Here is a 20668-nt window from a genome sequence, read left to right on the forward strand (position 1 = left end):
TTTTTGCAGGTCCACCATATATGAAAATATGTTGCATCGACCTCCGGTGGCAGCGCAGCGCCGGAGACAGCCGTTTCGGGCTGCCCGCTGCTCAGCTGTGTTGTTTTCACCCGAAACAGCGCCGATCAGCTGTTCGGGTGAATTTGAAGCCCCCTCCCCGGGAGAACAGGAGGGGGAGAGGCCCCAGGTAAGGGTTGAGTTCTCCGGGGCCGCCTGAGCTTAAAGCTTGGGCGGCTGAAGGATTGAACTCCCTCGTAGCCTGGGTTGCTCCCAGCTGTTCAGCGTCTCTGCTCCGGAATTCTTGGAGCAGAGCCAGGTGTTTGCGACCACCCCTGCCAGAAGGAAAGACCCTGGAATAAAAGGAGCAGGCAGAGCGGTACAGGAGGATAAGGTGAAGAGGACTTTTATTTTTACTCTCTAGCTTAATGGACTTTTTAAACTTAAAGTGAAAGTGCGCAATAAGTAAAAGTGAAAAGATGGCGGCTAAACCTCCCTCAAAAACTCTTCGGAGTGCTGGAACTTCCCCAGTGCAACAGACATCGTTGCAAGCCTTGCTTCCTCCTGCTGCATTGACATCGAAGGATTTACAAGATGCTCTTGAAAAACATGCCCAGCTAATTTTAGAAACACTGGGTGATAAATTGGCAAAGGTGGAGGAGAAACTGGAGAAACTGGAGGAGAGGATATAAGAGAGGATGGAAGAGAAATTCAGTGCGATGAGGGTAGACATTTTGTCTACAGTGGAAAGTGTGGCTGAATGTGTGCAAGGTTTGGATGCAAAAGTGGAAGATTTGACTCAAAAGAATGCTATATTAGAAGTAAAGGTATTGGAGAATGAAGATTTAAGAGATAAAATGGACAGAGAATTGAGTCTTGTTCAGTTTCATCAGATGCAGTATGCTGTTAGAATCAGAGGCTTAAAAGAAAATATTAAAGAAGACCTAAAGCAGCTGATTTCTGAAGCTCTGGAAGCAGTATTGGGTCAGCCAGCATCTGAAATAAAGGCAAGCATGGATAAAGTTTTTCGTGTAAATTCATGGATTGCTAGACAGAGAAAGCTACCTAGAGATGTGGTGGTTTATTTTGCAAAGAGAGAAACTAGAGATGAAGTTATTCAAGCCGCCTATGATACCAAAGTAGTGGTTGCTGACCAAGAAGTTTTGGTTTTAAAGGAAATTCCTCCAAAGATTTTAAGGAGAAGAAAGGACTTTGCATTTCTTGTGCAGGAACTTAAGCAACGTGATATAAGGTTCAGATGGGAGATCCCAGTTGGATTGGTGGCGATGCATGAAGGTAAAAGATACCGTCTGGTTACTGTGACACAGGCGCGTGATTTCTACAATAATGTTTTAAAAGCAACCCCACTATCACTTCTGGAAGCGGCAAAGGGATCTGGAGAAGGAAAACTTCAAGAGGCCGAAGATGGACAGACAGAGGAGAATGGTGCTGGAGGGGATCAAACTATAACTTCGTTGGCTGATGTTGGAGAGCTGAGGGTGACGCGTGCTGCTTTAAAAAGAGCAAAACAAATAAAAGAACAAGACCAGCAGAAGTTTATGGAATTTTCAAAGCGTACTTACAGCGAGGCAGTGGGAGGAGCACGGCCCAAAGGCGACAGAGGGGCTATTAAAGATGTGCTCCAACAGCTTTGGGATGACAAGCATGGCGACTAAATTTCTAACCTGGAACGTTAATGGACTAAACTCGCCTCAGAAGAGAAAGAAAGTTTTTCAATATTTAAAACAATTTAAGATTGATGTTATATGTTTGCAAGAAACGCATATTAGGGTTATGGACCAAAAGTATTTATCAAACTCAAGGTTGGGCACGCAATTTGTTGCTTCCGCGTTGAACAAGAAAAATGGAGTGGTTGTCTACGTTAAAAGTACCCTAACAGCGGAACTAATTGAAGCAGATAAGCAAGGAAGATATGTTATGATAGATTTGCTGTTAGAAGGTAAAAAAACGCTTCTAGTTGGATTGTATGCTCCTAATCAACAACAAGCTGACTTTTTTAGCTTACTTCATACAAAGCTTACTCAGTTGGATTACAAATCATTTATTTTTATGGGGGACTGGAATGGTGTTTTGGATGTACAGTTGGATAAGGCTGGTTTTTTTAAGCGTGTTCCGTGTCATGCCAGATTGCCTAAATCTTTTTTTGAAATGAAGGATGATTTGGAATTGCGAGACATTTGGCGTGACACACACCCGCATGAAAAGGATTATACCTTTTTTTCTGATAGACATCAATCTTTTTCCAGGATTGACTTTATTTTGTTGACTAACGATTTTTTTTCTAGGATTAAGAAGGTAAAGATCTGTGCAAGAGCTATTTCTGACCATAGTCCAGTATGGTTAGAGATCAATAAGGACAATAGAGATAGGTGCTCGTGGCGCGTAAATGAGAACTTGTTTAGAAATCAGAAAAATGTGGAAGAGTGTAAACAGCGGATGAAGGACTTTTTTGAAATTAATATGAATAAGGATACTTCTATGGACATGGTTTGGGATGCTAGCAAGGCCTATATGAGAGGGGTGTTGATATATATGAATAATAAACACAGACGTACTTTGGAAGCCAGAAGGAAAGAATTGGAGAATGAAATTAAGGAAAAAGAGAATGCCTTGATTCTGAATCCATTGGATGTGAAGACTAAGGAGGTTATTAAGCTATTAAGAGGACAATTTGATAAACTAATGGCTGACCAGGTGGCAACCAATTTGCGGTTTGCCAGGCATAATACTTTTTGCAATGCTAATAAGCCAGGTAGATGGCTAGCTTATAGACTAAGGAAAAAGCAGAGGGCTTCTAATATAAACAAAATTGAGCATAAGGGAAAGGTAGTGTTTCAACAGGATCTTATTAAGGAAGCCTTTGTGGATTTTTATTCTAAATTATATGCTAAGGAGAAGATTAATGAAAAAGACATTGATGTATATTTGGAGAATGCTAGCATTCCGGTTCTTACGCAAGTACAAAAAGAGGAGATTAATCAATTGATCACAGAAGAAGAAATACTTACAGCAATTAAGGAGTTGAAGGTGGATAAAGCGCCAGGTACAGATGGTCTGACTGCGGCCTACTACAAAAATTTACAATTAGAGTTGATAAAACCGTTAAAGGAATTGTTCCAGATAATCCAGAGAGGGGGAAAGGTGCCTCCGTCTTGGAGAACTGCTTTTATTTCCTTGATTCCGAAGGAAGACCAAGATGTTACTCAAGTAAAAAACTACAGACCGATATCACTATTAAATACAGATTACAAGATATTTGCTAAGGTGTTGGCTAATAGATTGATGAGGGTTCTGCAACAGGTGATTCATGGGGATCAAATTGGGTTTATTAGTGGTAGGCAAATGAAAAATAACGTGAGGCATATAGTTGATGTGTTGGAATTTTTGGAAAGGAACAACCAGATCCCTGCGGCGCTAATTTTTTTAGATGCTGAAAAAGCCTTTGATCAATTGAATTGGCAATTTTTGATGAAAGTTTTAGATAAAATGAATTTTGGGGATAAATTTCTGCAACCAATTAGGGCACTATATCAAAAACAAACAGCCCGAATAATAGTTAATAATAGCTTGTCAGAAGCATGTAATATTGAAAAGGGTACAAGGCAAGGATGCCCGTTATCGCCTTTGTTATTTGTGTTAACATTGGAGATATTACTGGTAAAAATACGGAACTCGGAAAGAATTAAGGGTATACAAATTAGAGATCAGGATTATAGATTGAGAGCGTTCGCAGACGATCTGGTTGTTACAGTGACCCAGCCGGAGAGCTCTGTTGTGGACCTGATGGAGATAATAATGCAATATGGGAAGGTTTCTGGATTTAAAGTTAACATACAAAAAACTAAAATTTTGGCTAAAAACATGACAGCATCGCAAAAGGCCCTTTTAGAAGGGTTAACTGGATTTGAGATTGTTAAAACGGTCAAATATTTGGGGGTGCTTCTGTCGCCCTCTAATACAAAATTATATAAAAATAACTATGAAAAATTATGGGGAAAAATCCAAAAAGAAATGGAGAGTTGGGAAAAACTGCAATTGTCTTTGTTGGGGCGAATCGCAGCAGTGAAAATGAATGTCCTGCCTAAATTTTTATTTTTATTTCAAATGATACCGGTTCTTAAGAAAGATTCTAATCTGGAGGAATGGCAGAGAGGTATCAATAAATTTGTTTGGGCAGGGAAAAGGCCACGAGTTAAACTTAAGATTATGCAGGATACTCGTGAAAGAGGTGGTCTTAAAATGCCTAATCTTAAATTATATTATGAAGCTGCTGCGTTAGCAGGTATAAGTGATTGGATTAATTTGACACAAGAGAGATTATTAAATCTTGAGGGCCATGATTTGCTGTTTGGCTGGCATGCATATTTGTTGTATGATAAGAAGGTAGATAATGTGTTTAGAGTGCATATTTTAAGACAGGCATTGCTGAGAGTTTGGAAGAAGTATAGACATAAGTTAGACTGTAAGATACCATTGTGGGCAATTCCAAAACACGCAATAGAAAATATAAATGTTGGTTTTAAACATGATGTGACTACGTATAAAGAGATTTTAAGCTTGGAAAGAAATGTCTGGTGTCTGAAACCATATAGCCTCTTGCGAGATGAGAAGATTGTTCAAACTTGGTTTCATTATATTCAGCTACGGGCCAGGTGGAAAGAAGACCAGAAAATTGGTTTTACAATGACTGATGAAAATCTGATAAAGCAAATTAGAAATCAGGGACCAGCACATATTAAACGGATATATCTTGCATTGATAGAGATTGACTCAGAAACAGAACTTGTTAAGGACTGTATGATAAAATGGGCCCAAAATATCCAAGAAGTTATTACAATGGACACGTGGGAAAAGATTTGGGTGAGGAACGTAAAATTTACACAAGCTCAAAATTTAAGAGAGAACTTTTATAAAATGTTTTATAGATGGCATCTAGATCCTAAAAAGCTTGCAAGTATGTATCCGAATTGTCAGCCAAAATGCTGGAGGTGTGGTGATGAAGATGCAACATATTTTCACATATGGTGGACTTGCAAAAAGGTTAAGGCCTTTTGGATAAAAATTTGGTGGAATATGCAGAAGATTTTCAAGCAAAGGATAAAGTTTTGTCCGCAACTTTTTTTGTTGGGAATAATTATAGATGCTACGGTTGTGGACACTAAGTTGATGTTGAATTTAATTACGGCAGCAAGACTCTTAATAGGTCAGTATTGGAAGAAAGAGGAACTGCCGACCATAGAAGAATGGACTTTAAAGGTTTCTGACCTGGCAGAGATGGCAAAGATTTCGGCTTATTTGAAAGATCACTCGCAAGAACGTTATATTATGGAATGGAGAAAATGGATTGAGTATATCCAGAACAAATATAGGACTAAAAAGTTTCATGTAGCATTTGAATAAGTCTTCCTTTTTTTTCTTTTTTCCCCTTTTTTTCTCTCTATATATTTAATATTAATAGTGTTTGTATTATCCTATATGAGCCAGAGAGTGATAGATTTTAGAGTTTATGGTTGTTAGCATATGGATGTTTATGATTGTCTTTTTTTGTTTTTATACCTTGTACTTAGCTCTGGGAAGTCGGGGGGGAGGGGGAGAGGGGTAGGGAGGGAGGGAGAGGGGAGGGGGAGGGGGGACTGTTAAAGATAAAATGTATGTTAAAACTTTTCAATAAAAAAAAAAGAAAATATGTTGCATCTTCGCCACCACACCTCCAACATTTTGGCTGATAGTTCGGATACATACTTGCAAGCTTTTTAGGATCTAAATGCCATCTATAAAACATTTTATAAAAGTTCTCTCTTAGGTTTTGAGCTTGTGTAAATTTTACGTTCCTCACCCAGATCTTTTCCCACGTGTCCATTGTAATAACGTCTTGGATATTCTGGGCCCATTTTATCATACAATCTTTAACAAGTTCTGTTTCTGAGTCAATTTCTATCAATGCAAGATATATCCGTTTGATATGTGCTGGACCCTGGTTTCTAATTTGCTTTATCAAATTTTCATCGGTCATTGAAAAGCCAATTTTCTGATCTTCTTTCCACCTGGCCCGTAATTGAGTATATTGAAACCAAGTTTGAACAATCTTCTCATCTCGCAAGAGGTTATACGGCTTTAAACACCAGACGTTTCCTTCCAAGCTTAAAATCTCCTTATACGTAGTCACATCATGTTTATAGCCAACATTTATGTTTTCTATTGCGTGTTTTGGAATTGCCCACAACGGCATCTTGAAATCTAGCTTATGTCTGTACTTCTTCCAAACTCTCAACAATGCCTGTCTTAAAATATGCACTTTAAACACATTATCTACCTTCTTATCATACAACAAATATGCATGCCAGCCAAATAACAAGTCATGGCCCTCAAGATTTAATAATCTCTCTTGTGTCAAATTAATCCAATCACTTATTCCTGATAACGCAGCAGCTTCATAATATAGTTTAAGATTAGGCATTTTAAGACCACCTCTTTCATGAGTATCCTGCATAATCTTAAGTTTAACTCGTGGCCTTTTCCCTGCCCAGACAAATTTATTGATACCCCGTTGCCATTCTTCCAAATTAGAATCTTTTTTAAGAACCGGTATCATTTGAAATAAAAATAGAAATTTAGGCAGGACATTCATTTTCACTGCTGCAATTCTTCCCAGCAAAGACAATTGCAATTTTTCCCAACTCTCCATTTCTTTTTGAATTTTTCCCCATAACTTTTCATAATTATTTTTATATAACTTTGTATTAGAGGGTGACAAAAACACCCCCAAATATTTGACCCTTTTAACAATCTCAAATCCAGTTAATCCTTCTAAAAGGGCCTTTTGCGATACTGTCATATTTTTGGCCAGAATTTTAGTTTTTTGTGCATTAACTTTAAATCCAGAAACCTTCCCATATTGCATTATTATCTCCATCAGGTCCACAACAGAGTTTTCTGGCTGGGTCACCGTAACAACCAGATCATCTGCGAACGCTCTCAGTCTATAATCCTGATCTCTAATTTGTATACCCTTAATTCTTTCCGAATTCCGTATTTTTACCAATAATATCTCCAATATTAAAACAAATAATAAAGGTGATAACGGACACCCTTGTCTTGTGCCCTTCTCAATATTACATACTTCAGTCAAACTATTGTTAACTATTATTCGGGCAGTTTGTTTTTGATATAATGCCCTAATTGGTTGCAAAAATTTATCCCCAAAATTCATTTTATCTAAAACTTTCATCAAAAATTGCCAATTCAATTGATCAAAAGCTTTTTCAGCATCTAAAAAAATTAGCGCCGCAGGGATCTGGTTGTTCCTTTCCAAAAACTCCATCACATCAACTATATGCCTCACATTATTTTTCATTTGCCTGCCACTAATAAACCCAGTTTGATCCCCATGAATCACCTGTTGCAGAACCCTCATCAATCTGTTAGCTAACACCTTGGCAAATATCTTATAATCTGTATTTAAAAGTGATATCGGTCTATAGTTTTTTACTTGAGTAGCATCTTGATCTTCCTTCGGAATCAAAGAAATAAAAGCAGTTCTCCAAGACGGAGGCACCTTTCCCCCTCTCTGGATTGTCTGGAACAGTTCCTTTAACGGCTTTATCAACTCCAGTTGTAGATTTTTGTAGTAAGCCGCAGTCAAACCATCCATGCCTGGTGCTTTGTCCACCTTCAATTCCTTAATTGCTATAAGAATTTCTTCTTCTGTTATCAATTGATTAATCTCCTCCCTTTGTGCTTGCGTAAGAACCGGGATGCTAGCATTCTCCAAATATACATCAATGTCTTTTTCATTAATCTTCTCCTTAGCATATAATTTAGAATAAAAATCCACAAAAGCTTCCTTAATAAGATCCTGTTGAAACACAACCTTTCCCTTATGTTCAATTTTATCTATATTAGAAGCCCTTTGCTTTTTCCTTAGTCTGTAAGCTAGCCATCTACCTGGCTTGTTAGCATTGCAAAAAGTATTATGCCTAGCAAACCGTAAATTGGTTGCCACTTGATCAGCCATCAATTTATCAAATTGTCCTCTTAATAGCTTAATAACCTCCTTAGTCTTCACATCCAATGGGTTCAAGATTAGGGCCTTTTCTTTTTCCCTAATTTCATTCTCCAGTTCTTTCCTTCTGACTTCCAAAGTACGTCTGCATTTATTATTCATATATATCAACACCCCTCTCATGTAGGCCTTGCTAGCATCCCAAACCATGTCCATAGAAGTATCCTTATTCATATTAATTTCAAAGAAATCCTTCATCTGCTGTTTACATTCTTCTACATTTTTCTGATTTCTAAACAAATTCTCATTTACGCGCCACGAGCGCCTATCCCTATTGTCCTTATTGATCTCTAACCAAACTGGGCTATGGTCAGAAATAGTTCTTGCACAGATCTTTACCTTCTTAATCCTAGAAAAAAAGTCATTAGTCAACAAAATAAAATCAATCCTGGAAAAAGATTGATGTCTGTCAGAAAAAAAAGTATAATCCTTTTCGTGTGGATGTGTGTCACGCCAGATATCTCGCAGTTCCAAATCGTCCTTTAGGCAATCTAGCATGACTCGGAACACGCTTAAAAGAACCAGCCTTGTCCATCTGTACGTCTAAAACACCATTCCAGTCCCCCATAAAAATAAACGATTTATAATCCAATTGTGTAACCTTTGTGTGAAGTAAACTAAAAAAATCAGCTTGTTGTTGATTAGGAGCATACAATCCAACTAGAAGCGTTTTTTTACCTTCTAACAGCAAATCTATCATAACATATCTTCCTTGCTTATCTGCTTCAATTAGTTCCGCTGTTAGGGTACTTTTAACGTAGACAACCACTCCATTTTTCTTGTTCAACGCGGAAGCAACAAATTGCGTGCCCAACCTTGAGTTTGATAAATACTTTTGGTCCATAACCCTAATATGCGTTTCTTGCAAACATATAACATCAATCTTAAATTGTTTTAAATATTGAAAAACTTTCTTTCTCTTCTGTGGTGAGTTTAATCCATTGATATTCCAGGTTAGAAATTTAGTCGCCATGCTTGGCGCCCCGAAGCTTTTGGAGCACATCTTCAATGGCCCCTGCAACTTCCTTGGGCCGCGCTCCTCCCACAGCTTCACTGTAAGTACGCTTTGAAAGTTCCATAAACGTCTGCTGGTCTTGCTCTTGTACTTGTCTTGCTCGTCTTAAAGCGGCACGCGTCAACCTCTGCTCTCCAGCAGCAGCCGATGAAGCTGTAGTTTGATCCCCTCCAGCACCGTCCTCCTCTGTCTGTCCCCCTTCAGCATCTTGAAATTTTCCCTCTCCAGATCCCTTTGCAGCTTCCAAGAGTGATAGAGGGGTTGCTTTTAAAACATTGCTGTAGAAATCACGCGCCTGAGTCACGGTAACCAGACGATATCTTTTACCTTCGTGCATCACCACCAATCCGACTGGAATCTCCCATCTAAACTTGATATCACGTTGCTTAAGTTCCTGTGCAAGAAATGCAAAATCTTTCCTTCTCCTTAAAATCTTTGGAGGAATCTCTTTTAGAACCAGGACTTCTTGCTCAGCAACCACAACTTTAGTATCATAAGCAGCTTGAATAACTTCATCTCTAGTAGCTCTCTTTGTAAAATAGACCACCACATCTCTAGGTAGCTTCCTCTGCCTTGCAATCCATGAATTTACACGAAAGATTTTATCCATACTTCCCTCTATTTCAGATGCTGGCTGGCCCAATAGTGCTTCCAAAGCCTCAGAAATCAGCTGCTTTAAGTCTTCTTTAGGATTCTCTTTTAAGCCCCTGATTCTAATAGCATACTGCATCTGATGATACTGGACAAGGCTCAATTCTCCGTCCATTTTGTCCCTTAAATTTTCATTCTCCAGTACCTTTACTTCTAATATAGAGTTCTTTTGACTAAGATCCTCCACTTTTTCATCCAAATGTTGCACACATTCAGCCACGCTTTCAATTGTAGACAAAATGTCTACCCTCATTGCACTAAACTTCTCTTCCATCTGCTCCTCCATTACACTAAACTTCTCTTCCATCCTCTCCTCCAATTTCTCCAGTTTCTCCTCCAGCTTTGCCATCTTATCATCCATCATTTCTGACATTACCTTGGATTGCTTTGCAAAGGCATCTTGTAAATCCTTAAGCGTCAATGCCACAGGAGGAAGCAAATCTTGCAACGATGTCTGTTGCACCGGGGAAGTTTCCGCACTCCGAAGAACTTTAAAGGAAGATTTAGCCGCCATCTTTCCCCACTTTCACTTATTGCGTACTTTCACTTTAAAGCTATAAAGTCCATTGAGCTAGGGAGTAAAAATAAAAATCCACTTCACCTTGACCTCCTGTACCGCTCTGCCTGCTCCTTATTACTCAAAAGTCTTTCCTTCTGGCAGGGGTGGTCGCTAACGCCTGGCTCTGCTCCAAAAATCCTGGAGCAGAGACGCTGAGCAGCTCGGAGCAACCCAGGCTTCGGGGGGGCTCAATCCTTCAGCCGCCTGAACTCTCAGCTCAGGCGGCCCCGGAGAGCTCAACCCCTACCTGGGGCCTCACCCCCTCCTCTTCTCCCGAGGAGGGGGCTTCAAATCCACCTAAACAGCTGATCGGCGCTGTTTTCGGTGGATAAACACAGCTGCGAAGCGGACAGCCCGAAAGCAGCTGTCTTCGGCGCCGCACCGCCACCGGAAGTCAGCCAGATATTTATATTGGATTTGGCATAGGACTTGAGATAGGCAGATGTTGATGTTTGATGGTATTAGAGGCATCATCACTGTTCTGAATACAGCTGCCTTTTGCAATTGACTGATGGTAAATTTGTCATACATACTATATTATATAAAGATTATTGTAAGAGCCAAGATGGTACAGTGGTTAGAATGAAGTATTGGAGGCTGACTCTGCGCACTCCAAGAGTTCAATTCTGACTGGCTCCAGGTTGACTCAGTCTTCCATCCTTCCGAGGTGGGTAAAATGAGGATCCAGATTGTTTGGGGGGGGGCAATATGCTGACTCTATAAACCACTTAGAGAGGGCTGTAAAGCACTATGAAGCAGTATATGTCTAACTGCTATTGCTATTATTATTTTGCAAAGAAAAATTATCTTGAGAAAATTATTTTAGAAGTTGCTAAATTGGTTACAATTTGATTACAATTCTTTTTTCTTTCCCAGGCCTAAGAACAATTGGAGTAATAACCAAGCTAGACCTGATGGATGAAGGCACTGATGCCAGAGATATCTTGGAGAATAAATTATTGCCTCTGCGGAGAGGTAGCAAGCCATTCAGAATTATAGCTGATGGATATTTCTTTCAGTGAATCCTGCCTTGGGTTGTTAGTTAAATTCATAGGCAAAACAAGGAAGGAATACTGAAAAAAGTGGAATAGCTTGACTACTTTCAGTTAGTTTGCAGGCCTGAATTATGGGACTGAAACAGTATTGATTGCATTTGTGGATAAGCTCAGGTGGGAGTGGGATGGGGATGGTGCATTCATCCATGCTCTTCTTGATCTCTTGGCATCTTTCAATATTGTTGATCAAGACATACAGTATTTCTGGACTGGGGAATAGGAGTGGAAGGCATAGTTCTGCATTGATTCTCTTTCCTCTAGGGCTAGTTCCAGTCAGTGTTGATTTGGGATGGGAAGAACCTAGCTCAATCCCTTCTCGGTGGAATTCCTCAGGGATTTTCATTTCCAACTGCCCCACCCCTCAATCCAATTTTAATCAAGCCCACCGTGCTTGATTAGATACATTTTACTAGTTATTCTGAGATAAATGCTATCCAGCATCTTAAGTAATTTAAACCGTAATTTCACACACCATTAATATATCAGACACTCACTAATTTACAGTATTGCTTTTTTCCCTTTCTGACCCTCTTTCATGGAATAAAAGGAGAGATAAGACTTGAGCTTCCTTCTGAGATGCTTTTAAGTCTTTGGTGGTACAGTTGTAGCTGTTCTTTGGAGCATCATTTGTCTTGAAATTGTCATTCTACCTCTTTATCATCTGTAATTCCTAACCCACTGAAATTTGAAAAGCTATTACAGGCAGCAGCATCTTTTTATACTGGACACATTTTGGCCTTAGGAAGCATCTGATACCATAGGTTACTTGCAATTATCTTTTTTCCTCTGGAAATAAGCATTTAAAGCTGGCGCCATGTATACTTGTTTAGAATAGTTATTTAGAAGCTTAGAAATAGTTCAGCAGAAAGTGCTTTAATATAGGTCATATGAATACTTGACATGTAAAAGAAATGCACGTCAGATTACTCTTGGGCATTTCAGCAAAAATTGCTAAATAGGCTTGGACATCAAGATTATGATTTCATATTAATCCCTTGGATAGCCATTAACCTGACAGGCTTTATCTGGTAATAGATAATTAGTACAGGACTAGGTGATTACTTATTTCACAAACTAAGATTATGATTATCCATTTAATCCAATTGAGAATCATTGTTCTGCATCTAGAATAAAATGCAAAATAAGCACATTCTTGTGGTCTTATATTCAGGTACTCCATTCTAGTTTTCTGTATAATTCTGGATTCCTTTTTCCTATGTTAAAAATGAATTTCTAGACTTCAGTGATAGAAGTATATTCCCTCTGTTACCAGTATAAACATATGTTTACCTGACTTTGTGAAGTTGCTGCACTGTCTCATTCTACCTTTTTCAAAATTTCTTCTTGGCCCTGCACAAATTAAGACAGAACTTAAGATATGGAGTTGTCCCTTTATAGGCTACATTGGAGTTGTGAACCGGAGCCAGAAGGATATTGATGGTAAAAAGGATATCAGAGCAGCATTGGCAGCTGAGCGCAAGTTCTTCCTTTCCCATCCTGCTTACAGACACATGGCTGATCGCATGGGAACTCCCCATTTGCAGAAGGTCTTGAACCAGGTAAGCTGTTCCTACAGCAGTTTATTCATTTTTCTTGGCTCATTCTTATTTTTTACCTTCAGCTGAACATCACTGTGAGTTTCTTTTATGCTTTCTAATGGTGTGTATTATTGGAGAAGGTGTCTCTCTCATTTAAACCTACATGTGAGTTTTTCTCTCTGTCTTAACATCCATAATTCAATCAGGTATGCTTCAGTTTAGAGCTAATTTAGATATTGCAAAGAAACAAGGATATCTTGGTTTATAGTTAATTTAGATCTCTATACCAGGCATAAACAAACCTGCAGGACTATTAATACTGGATGAATATGAATACATTTCTATTGAATGTGAGCAAACCTTGTTGAAGCCTTAGATGTTCTATAGGTGACATTACATAAGATAGAAGGATTCTGCTCTTTTTTAAATTACAATAATGAGAACAAAGTATGTTGGGGAGAGAATGGAGTGTAAAGAGTCTTGAGTACTATAAGTACCTTCTAATTATTATCATTTTCCAACTTTTAGAGCAGGTTGTCTATCAGATAAGTACTCTTCCTTGAGAGCAAAATAGACTGGCAAGTACTTAAAGGAAATAGTGCATGATTCAGCCTCACTGGCTTCAAAGGGAGGATGGCTTATTTTAGTAGTAAGAAACATTATGTAATAATATTAATATAAACTTATTGGTACTTCATATCTTCTCTTCAGCAATTGACAAATCATATCCGGGATACCCTACCATCCCTGCGTAGCAAACTGCAGAGTCAGCTGCTGTCACTTGAAAAGGAGGTGGAGGAATATAAGAATTTTCGTCCTGATGATCCTACAAGGAAAACCAAAGCCTTACTACAGTAGGTCAACTCTATACTAAACTCTGGTTCTCATTTACAGAAAACAGAATAACAGAGTTGGAAGTGACCTTGGAGGTCTTCTACTCCAACCCCTGCTCAAGCAGGAGAATCTATACCATTTCAGACAATTGGCTGTTCAATCTCTTCTTAAAAACCTCCAGTGATGGAGCATCCACAACTTCTGAAGGCAAGCCATTCCACTGATTGACTGTTCTAGCTGTCAGGAAATTTCTCCTTATTTCTAGGTTGGATTCTCCTTGATTAGTTTCAATCTGTTGCTTTTTGTCCTGTCCTCAGGTGCTCTGGAAAATAGGTTGATCCCGTCTTCTTTGTGGCAGCCCCTTAGATATTGGAAAACTATTAACATGTGACCCATAATCCTTTTTTCTGAGACTAGATATACCCAATTCCTGCAATTGTTCTTCATGTTTTAGCCTCCAGTCTCCTAATCATCTTTGTTGTTCTTCTCTGAACTCTTTCTAGAGTCTCAACATCATTTTTATATCATGGCAACCAAACTGGATGCAATATTCCAAGTGTGGACTTGCCAAGGCATTATAAAGTGGTATAACACTTCACATACCGTAATTCTCTTCCTCTGTTAATACAGTCTAGGACTGTGTTGGCTTTTTGGTGGTTGCAGCACATGCTGGCTCATGTTTACATAGTTGTCCACTAGGGCTCTTAGATCCCCTTTCACAGTTATTGCTATTGAACCAGGAATCACCTGGTCTATACCTGTGCATTTGTTTTTGTTTTGTCTAGGTGTACAATCTTACTTTTCCCACCATTCAAATTCATTTTCTTGGATAGGGCCCATTGTTCAAGATCCTTCTGCATCTTGAGCTATCTTCTGCAGTGTCATCCCCAAATTTGATGAATAGAATAGAATAGAGCTGGAAGGGAACTTGAAGGTCTTCTAGTCCAGCCCCCTGCTCAAGCAGGAGAACCTATACTGTCTCAGACAAGTGAATGTCTAGTCTCTTCTTAAAAATCTCCAGTGATGGAGTGCCCATGATTTCTGGGGGTAAGCTGTTTCATTGGTTGATTGTCCTCACTGTCAGGAAATTTCTCCTTAATTCCAGATTGCTTCTTTCAGTGATCAGTTTCCCACCATTGTTTCTCGTCCTTCCATCTGGTGCTTTGGTGAACAACCTGGCCCTCTCTGCCTTGTGGCAGCCCCTGAGATACTGAAACAGCACTATCATGTCTCCCCTATTTCTTCTTTTCTTTAGACTAGCCAAACCCAAGTCCCTTAGCCGTTCTTTGTATGTTTTAGTCTCCAGGCCTTTGCTCTTAGTTGCTCTTCTCTGAATTTTTTCCAAACTCTCAACATCTTTTTTGTGATATTGTGATCAAAATTGGCTGTAGTATTCCAGGTGTGGTCTTACTAGGGTTTTATTCCTCTTCTATCTTCTCATCTAAATCATTTATGAATTAGACATTGAAGAGTACTGAGCCTTCTCTTATCAATTGTTGTCTGGTTAAATATAATAAATCCATTCTCCAAAGTTGATCTATCTTCCCAAAAGAGTCCAGATGAAATTGTTTTCCAGTTAAATATAATAATTCAATGCCCCAATCTCCTTTAACCTTTAACCTTCTTAGGGGAAACCAATTTATCACTTATCCACTCAGTCAGTTTTCTGCTGTTGTAAAACTACTTTACCCCCAACTTAGCAATGAAAGATAAGGGACCTCTTCAGAGACAGGGAATAAAAAACATTAAAGTAATATTCCTCAGAGTGAGAAAACAGAAACTGAGAGGCTATTTTTGAATATTTCAATCCAAGATTTAAAAAAAAAACTAATCTCCAAAGTTTTTGCAAGTTAATAAAATGCAAAATCCCTGTAGTAAAGTCCAATATAAATGTAAATCAAGTGTCAGGAATTTCGCTACGCTGTGACTTCCTTATGGAGAAGCAAGAATTATTCAAATCAGCCAAATAGATCAAAGGAAAAAGACAAAAAAAAAATCCAGATAAAATCCAGCAAGGGATTAAAATAAACTGGCATTCAACCAGCCAGTCAACTTTTAGAGATAAAAAGCAAAATAAAACATAACCTTCAAAAAGTATAGTGAAAATCCAAGCTTGCTTACAAGAACAATCTGCCTAGAGTCTGCCTAGAGTAGGCAGATTGTTCTTGTAAGCAAACTTGGATTTTCACTATAAGATGGATAGATGATTGGTGACTTTCTGGCTGCTCCCATGGGGGAGTGCAGTCTTTAAGTTTCTCTTCCTGTATGGGTCCACGGTTGTCCAAACGTCAGCTTGGATCATTCCTAAGTGGTTTTCATTCTGATCCAGGGAGCAGTGCTGCCAAAGAACTAGCTTTGGCAGAAAAAAATCTTCCGCTCAGCATGGATCTTGGGGTTGGAGCCCTCAATAGCAATAATAATAGCACTTAGACTTATATACCACTTCATAGTACTTCACTGCCCCCTCTAAGTTGTTTACAGAGTCAGCATATTGCCCCCAATAATCTGGGTCCTCATTTTACTGACCTTGTAAGGATGGAAGGCTGAGTCAACCTTGAGCTGGTGAGAATCAAACTGCTGGCAGATGGCCAAATTAGCATGCAATACTGGATTCTAACCTAGGGACACGGTGGCTCAGTGGGTTAGGATGCTGAGGTTGATCAGAAGGTCGGCAGTTTGGTGGGTCGAATCCCGAGTGCCGCGTAACAGAGTGAGCGCCTGTTACTCGTCCCAGCTTCTGCCAACCTAGCAGATTGAAAGCACGTAAAAATGCAAGTAAAAAAATAGGGACCACTATGGTGGGAAGGTAACAGTGTTCCATGCGCCTCTGGCGTCTAGTCATGCCAGCCACATGATCACAGAGACATCCTCGGAAAAGCACTGGCTCTTCGGCTTTGAAACGGAGATGAGCACCGACCCCTAGAGTTGGAAATGACTAGCACGCATGTGCAGGGGAACCTTTACCTTTACCTTTTTTACTGGATTCTAGCCATTGTACCATCATTGCTCCAAGATGGTATTAAGAAACAAACATGGATATTTGATCAAGGAAGAATGAGTTTTAAGAGTTGGGAAGATTTGGGAGGGATAAGAAATCATAGTACAACTAAGATGATCAAAGGCCTGGAGACTAAAACATACAAAGAAGGGGAGACATGATAGCAGTATTCCAATATCTGAGTGGCTGCCACAAGGAAGAGGGGGTCATGTTGTTCACCTTAGCACCAGAGGAAGGACAAGCTGACTTTGTAATAATGCTGCTTGGGGGGGGGGGCGAAAGCCCTAATAAGCAGGCATATACATAGAATGAAGGCTATTGCTAAGCACATTGATTTGTGCTTAGATTGTAAGCCGCCCTGAGTCTTCGGAGAAGGGCGGGATATAAATGGGATTAAAAAAAAAAAGAAACAATGGTTGGAAACTGATCAAAGAAAGAAGCAACCTGGAATTAAGGAGAAACTTCCTGACAGTGAGGACAAATCAACCAGTGGAACAGCTTGCCTCCAGAAATAGTGAGCACTCCATCAATGGAGATTTTTAAGAGGAAACTAGACAATCCCCTGTCTGAGATGGTATAGGTTCTCCTGCTGAACTAGATTCTTTTTTTTTTGTTCTACCTACTATTTTTTCAGTACCGTATTTTCCGGTGTATAAGACGACTGGGCGTATAAGACGACCCCCTACATTTCCTGTTAAATTATAGGGTTTGGGCTATACTTGCCGTATAAGACTACCCCTCTTCCAACGCACACCAAATAAAAATTAAAAAACATCAGATATGATTTTAATATGGTAATTTTAATTCAAATGCTTATGACATGCAGGTACTTAGTAGGAAAACTGTCACTTATAAACATAAGGCTGTTTGTCATCAAACATGTAAACATAAAACAGTGCAAGTGGATTAAACTTTTCCTAATTCACTCTAAAGCTTTCCCTGCGCAGAGCCTTAAGTAACACTAGCTGCCTGCAATTAGTGCAGGTTCTCATCCCACCAGGCTCAAGGTTGACTCAGCCTTCCATCCTTCCGAGGTAGGTAAAATGAGGACCCAGATTGTTGGGGGCAATAACCTGACTTTGTAATAATGCTGCTTGGGGGGGGGGGCGAAAGCCCTAATAAGCAGGCATATACATAGAATGAAGGCTATTGCTAAGCACATTGATTTGTGCTTTAAATTGTAAGCCGCCCTGAGTCTTCGGAGAAGGGCGGGATATAAATGGGATTAAAAAAAAAGACCAAATGGGAGATCTGCTCCAGGTTTTCCAGCCAGCCTGCCCAGTTCCTGAGTCAAATGTGTCCTTAGAGCTAAGCAGCTGCTCTGGCTGCTGCATTCCCCACCTGCGTTTCAAGTTGGGATAGACTACAGCTGCTCTTCAACTTTAGAAGGAAAGACGCCCAGACCCCAGCCTGTAAAAAATCACAGACTGCAGCTTCTTCTCCAATTGGTCCCGCTTTCCCTGCGCAGACCTAATGGGAGATCCGCTCCAGGTTTTCCAGCCAGCCCTGTCCCTAAAGTTTCAGCACCCGGCGTATAAGACGACCCCTGACTTTTGAGAAGATTTTCATGGGTTAAAAAGTCGTCTTATACGCCGGAAAATATGGTAATATAGTGGATAGATGACAGGTTAATAATTTGCAAACAGAATTAGAATAAAATCTCTTTGGTTCTGTTTTGCAAGGAGTGGGAAACTAATAATATAATATATTTATAAGTATTCAACAGGATGATAATATGTAAATATGTATTTCGGTTTTTTAATGTACCTTGTTCATTCTCTTTCATTTTGAATTGTTTCTGTTGATTTTTTTTGGAGTTTTGTATTTTAACCTTTTTTTTAAGAAAAAATAAAATGACAAAAAAGGAGCAATAGGACTGTGAAGCACTCCACTGCATACTTCCCTCTATGTAGATTTAGTTCCACTTAGGACCATGATGTCAGTGCTGCTAACATTGGATGTTATTGCTTTGACAACAGATGGAAATGCAGTCATTTTCTCTTTTGCTTTTAGAGCTAGTTGATGCTGGGAGGGGGGATGTATCAGCACCACATAGTTAAAGCCAAAAATTGAATTCCCCTCCTCCTCTGGGCACAAAGTAGCAAAGCACAATTCCCTCCTCCAATAAACAGTCATAAATCACATTCCCCAATTAGCTTGAAACGCAGGCTTTCTCCATAGCTCTCCAGCCTGCCAAATTGTTATCAACTCTGGGCTCAGTAACCTTGGATTCCCATGGCTGAGTTATTGTTGTTATGACTAACTGGACTCTCATCCACATCCCCCCTCTTTCTCTAAAAGCGAAAGAGAAAAATGACTGCATTTCCATCTGTTGTCAAAGCAATAACATCCAATGTTAGCAGCATTGAAGTCTTGGCTCCCTTACAAGGACAAATCCTGTAATGAAAACAAAAGCACAGGTTAGGGGTTGCCTCTTGGTTTGTTAGGGTGTTTCTTATAGTATCTATTAATGAGTCTGTCAGCTTTTACATCACCAGATTTTACCCAGGTGGTCTCAAACAACGGATATCCCTTCCATTGCACTAAATACTGCTGTCATGGTTCCGATTAAAGAGATACATCAAAGAGCACTGCATGATTATTTATTCTAAAAAAGTCTATAATAAGCAGAATGGAGCATTGACACTCATGGATGGATGCCAGAATCTGAATTCACCTCCACTTAACACATCATATCCTACAGAATCACCCTCCCTTAATTATACGTCATGAATCACATTCACCAATTAGTTTAACACACGAAGTTTCACTTCCCTTGAAACACGCTATTTCTTATCTTCTTAAAACATCCGGGTTGAATCCCTCCCGCGCTTTACTGATTCAAAGCCTAACAGTTAAAGCAAAAGGCTGCCTCTTATATTGTCAGTGGAAAAACATGTCAATGTTTGCAGCTTTGACATTTGGCCCCCCTTACAAAAAGGACAGATCCTGTAATGTAAGTAGAACACAAATTAGGAGCTGGCTTTTGATTTGTTGGGGTGTTTCTCATAAAACTTTTTGATAAGTCTGCTAAGCTTGTAAGCTACTGCTAAGCTTGTAAGCCGCCCTGAGTCTTCGGAGAAGGGCGGGATATAAATGGAATTAAAATAAATAAAATAAATAAATAAATAAGTCTGTTAGCTTGCACATCGCTAGATTTCACCCAAATGGCTTCAGACAATGGGTATCCCTTCCATTGTACTAGGTACTGCAATTTTCTCTTAAAGATTCTAGAGTCAAGAATACGTTTCACTTCATAATGGGTCTGACCCGCTACTACGAGGGGTCCAGGTGCTTTCTTAGGGGGAGGTCTTAAAGTGGAGGCCCGAAAAGGTTTCAGTAAGCTACAGTGGAAAATCGGGTGAATTTTTCCCAAAGGTCTGGGGAGCTTCAATTCTACTGTGACCGGGTTGATGATTCTCACAATGGGGAAAGGCCCCAAGAATTTCGGTCCTAATTTCTTGCTGGGTAATTTGAGGTGTAAATATTTAATTTACAGATAAACCTTTTTCCCAACTTGGAATGTTCTTTGGGGAGCCCTCTTTTTATCAGCCTGTTTTTTTATAAGAAGTCTTTTTGAATGCCGTTTTCATGTTTCTCCAAACCTCTTCCCACCCCCTCACCCATTGATCAAGTGTCTGGGAAGTGGAGGGCACCTGAGGGTAGTCAGGCATCGGGCTGAGCTCTTTTCCTGTGGCTACTCTGAAAGGCGTGTAGCCAGTGCTGCTGTGAACAGAATTATTGTAGGCCACCTCGGCGAAAGGGAGGAGGTCAGTCCTGTTTGTCTGTTGGTAGGAAACATAGCGTCTGAGGTATTGCTCCACCATTTTGTTAGCGGATTCTGCAGCCCCATTGGTAGCTGGGTGAAAAGCCTTGAGATGATCCAATTAATTTAAGGAAATTCCTCCAAAATTTCACTGTGAACTGCACTCCTCTAT

The 20668-nt window shown here is 39.6% G+C and overlaps 1 protein-coding gene across 6 annotated transcripts in view; it reads left to right on the forward strand.

The window, feature by feature from the left end:
- Positions 1–20668, forward strand: part of DNM2 (dynamin 2) — a 176714-nt gene that overhangs the window by 55847 nt on the left and 100199 nt on the right. For all 6 annotated transcript variants that reach the window (XM_081317587.1, XM_081317589.1, XM_081317590.1 and 3 more), the window contains exons 5-7: positions 11182–11280; positions 12759–12919; positions 13610–13752. In XM_081317587.1, coding sequence (XP_081173713.1) covers positions 11182–11280; positions 12759–12919; positions 13610–13752 — 403 coding nt within the window. The remainder of the gene's footprint in view (positions 1–11181; positions 11281–12758; positions 12920–13609; positions 13753–20668) is intronic.

Source organism: Vipera berus (genome assembly GCF_964194415.1).
Source record: "Vipera berus genome assembly, chromosome: 2".
NCBI classification, from domain to species: domain Eukaryota; kingdom Metazoa; phylum Chordata; class Lepidosauria; order Squamata; family Viperidae; genus Vipera; species Vipera berus.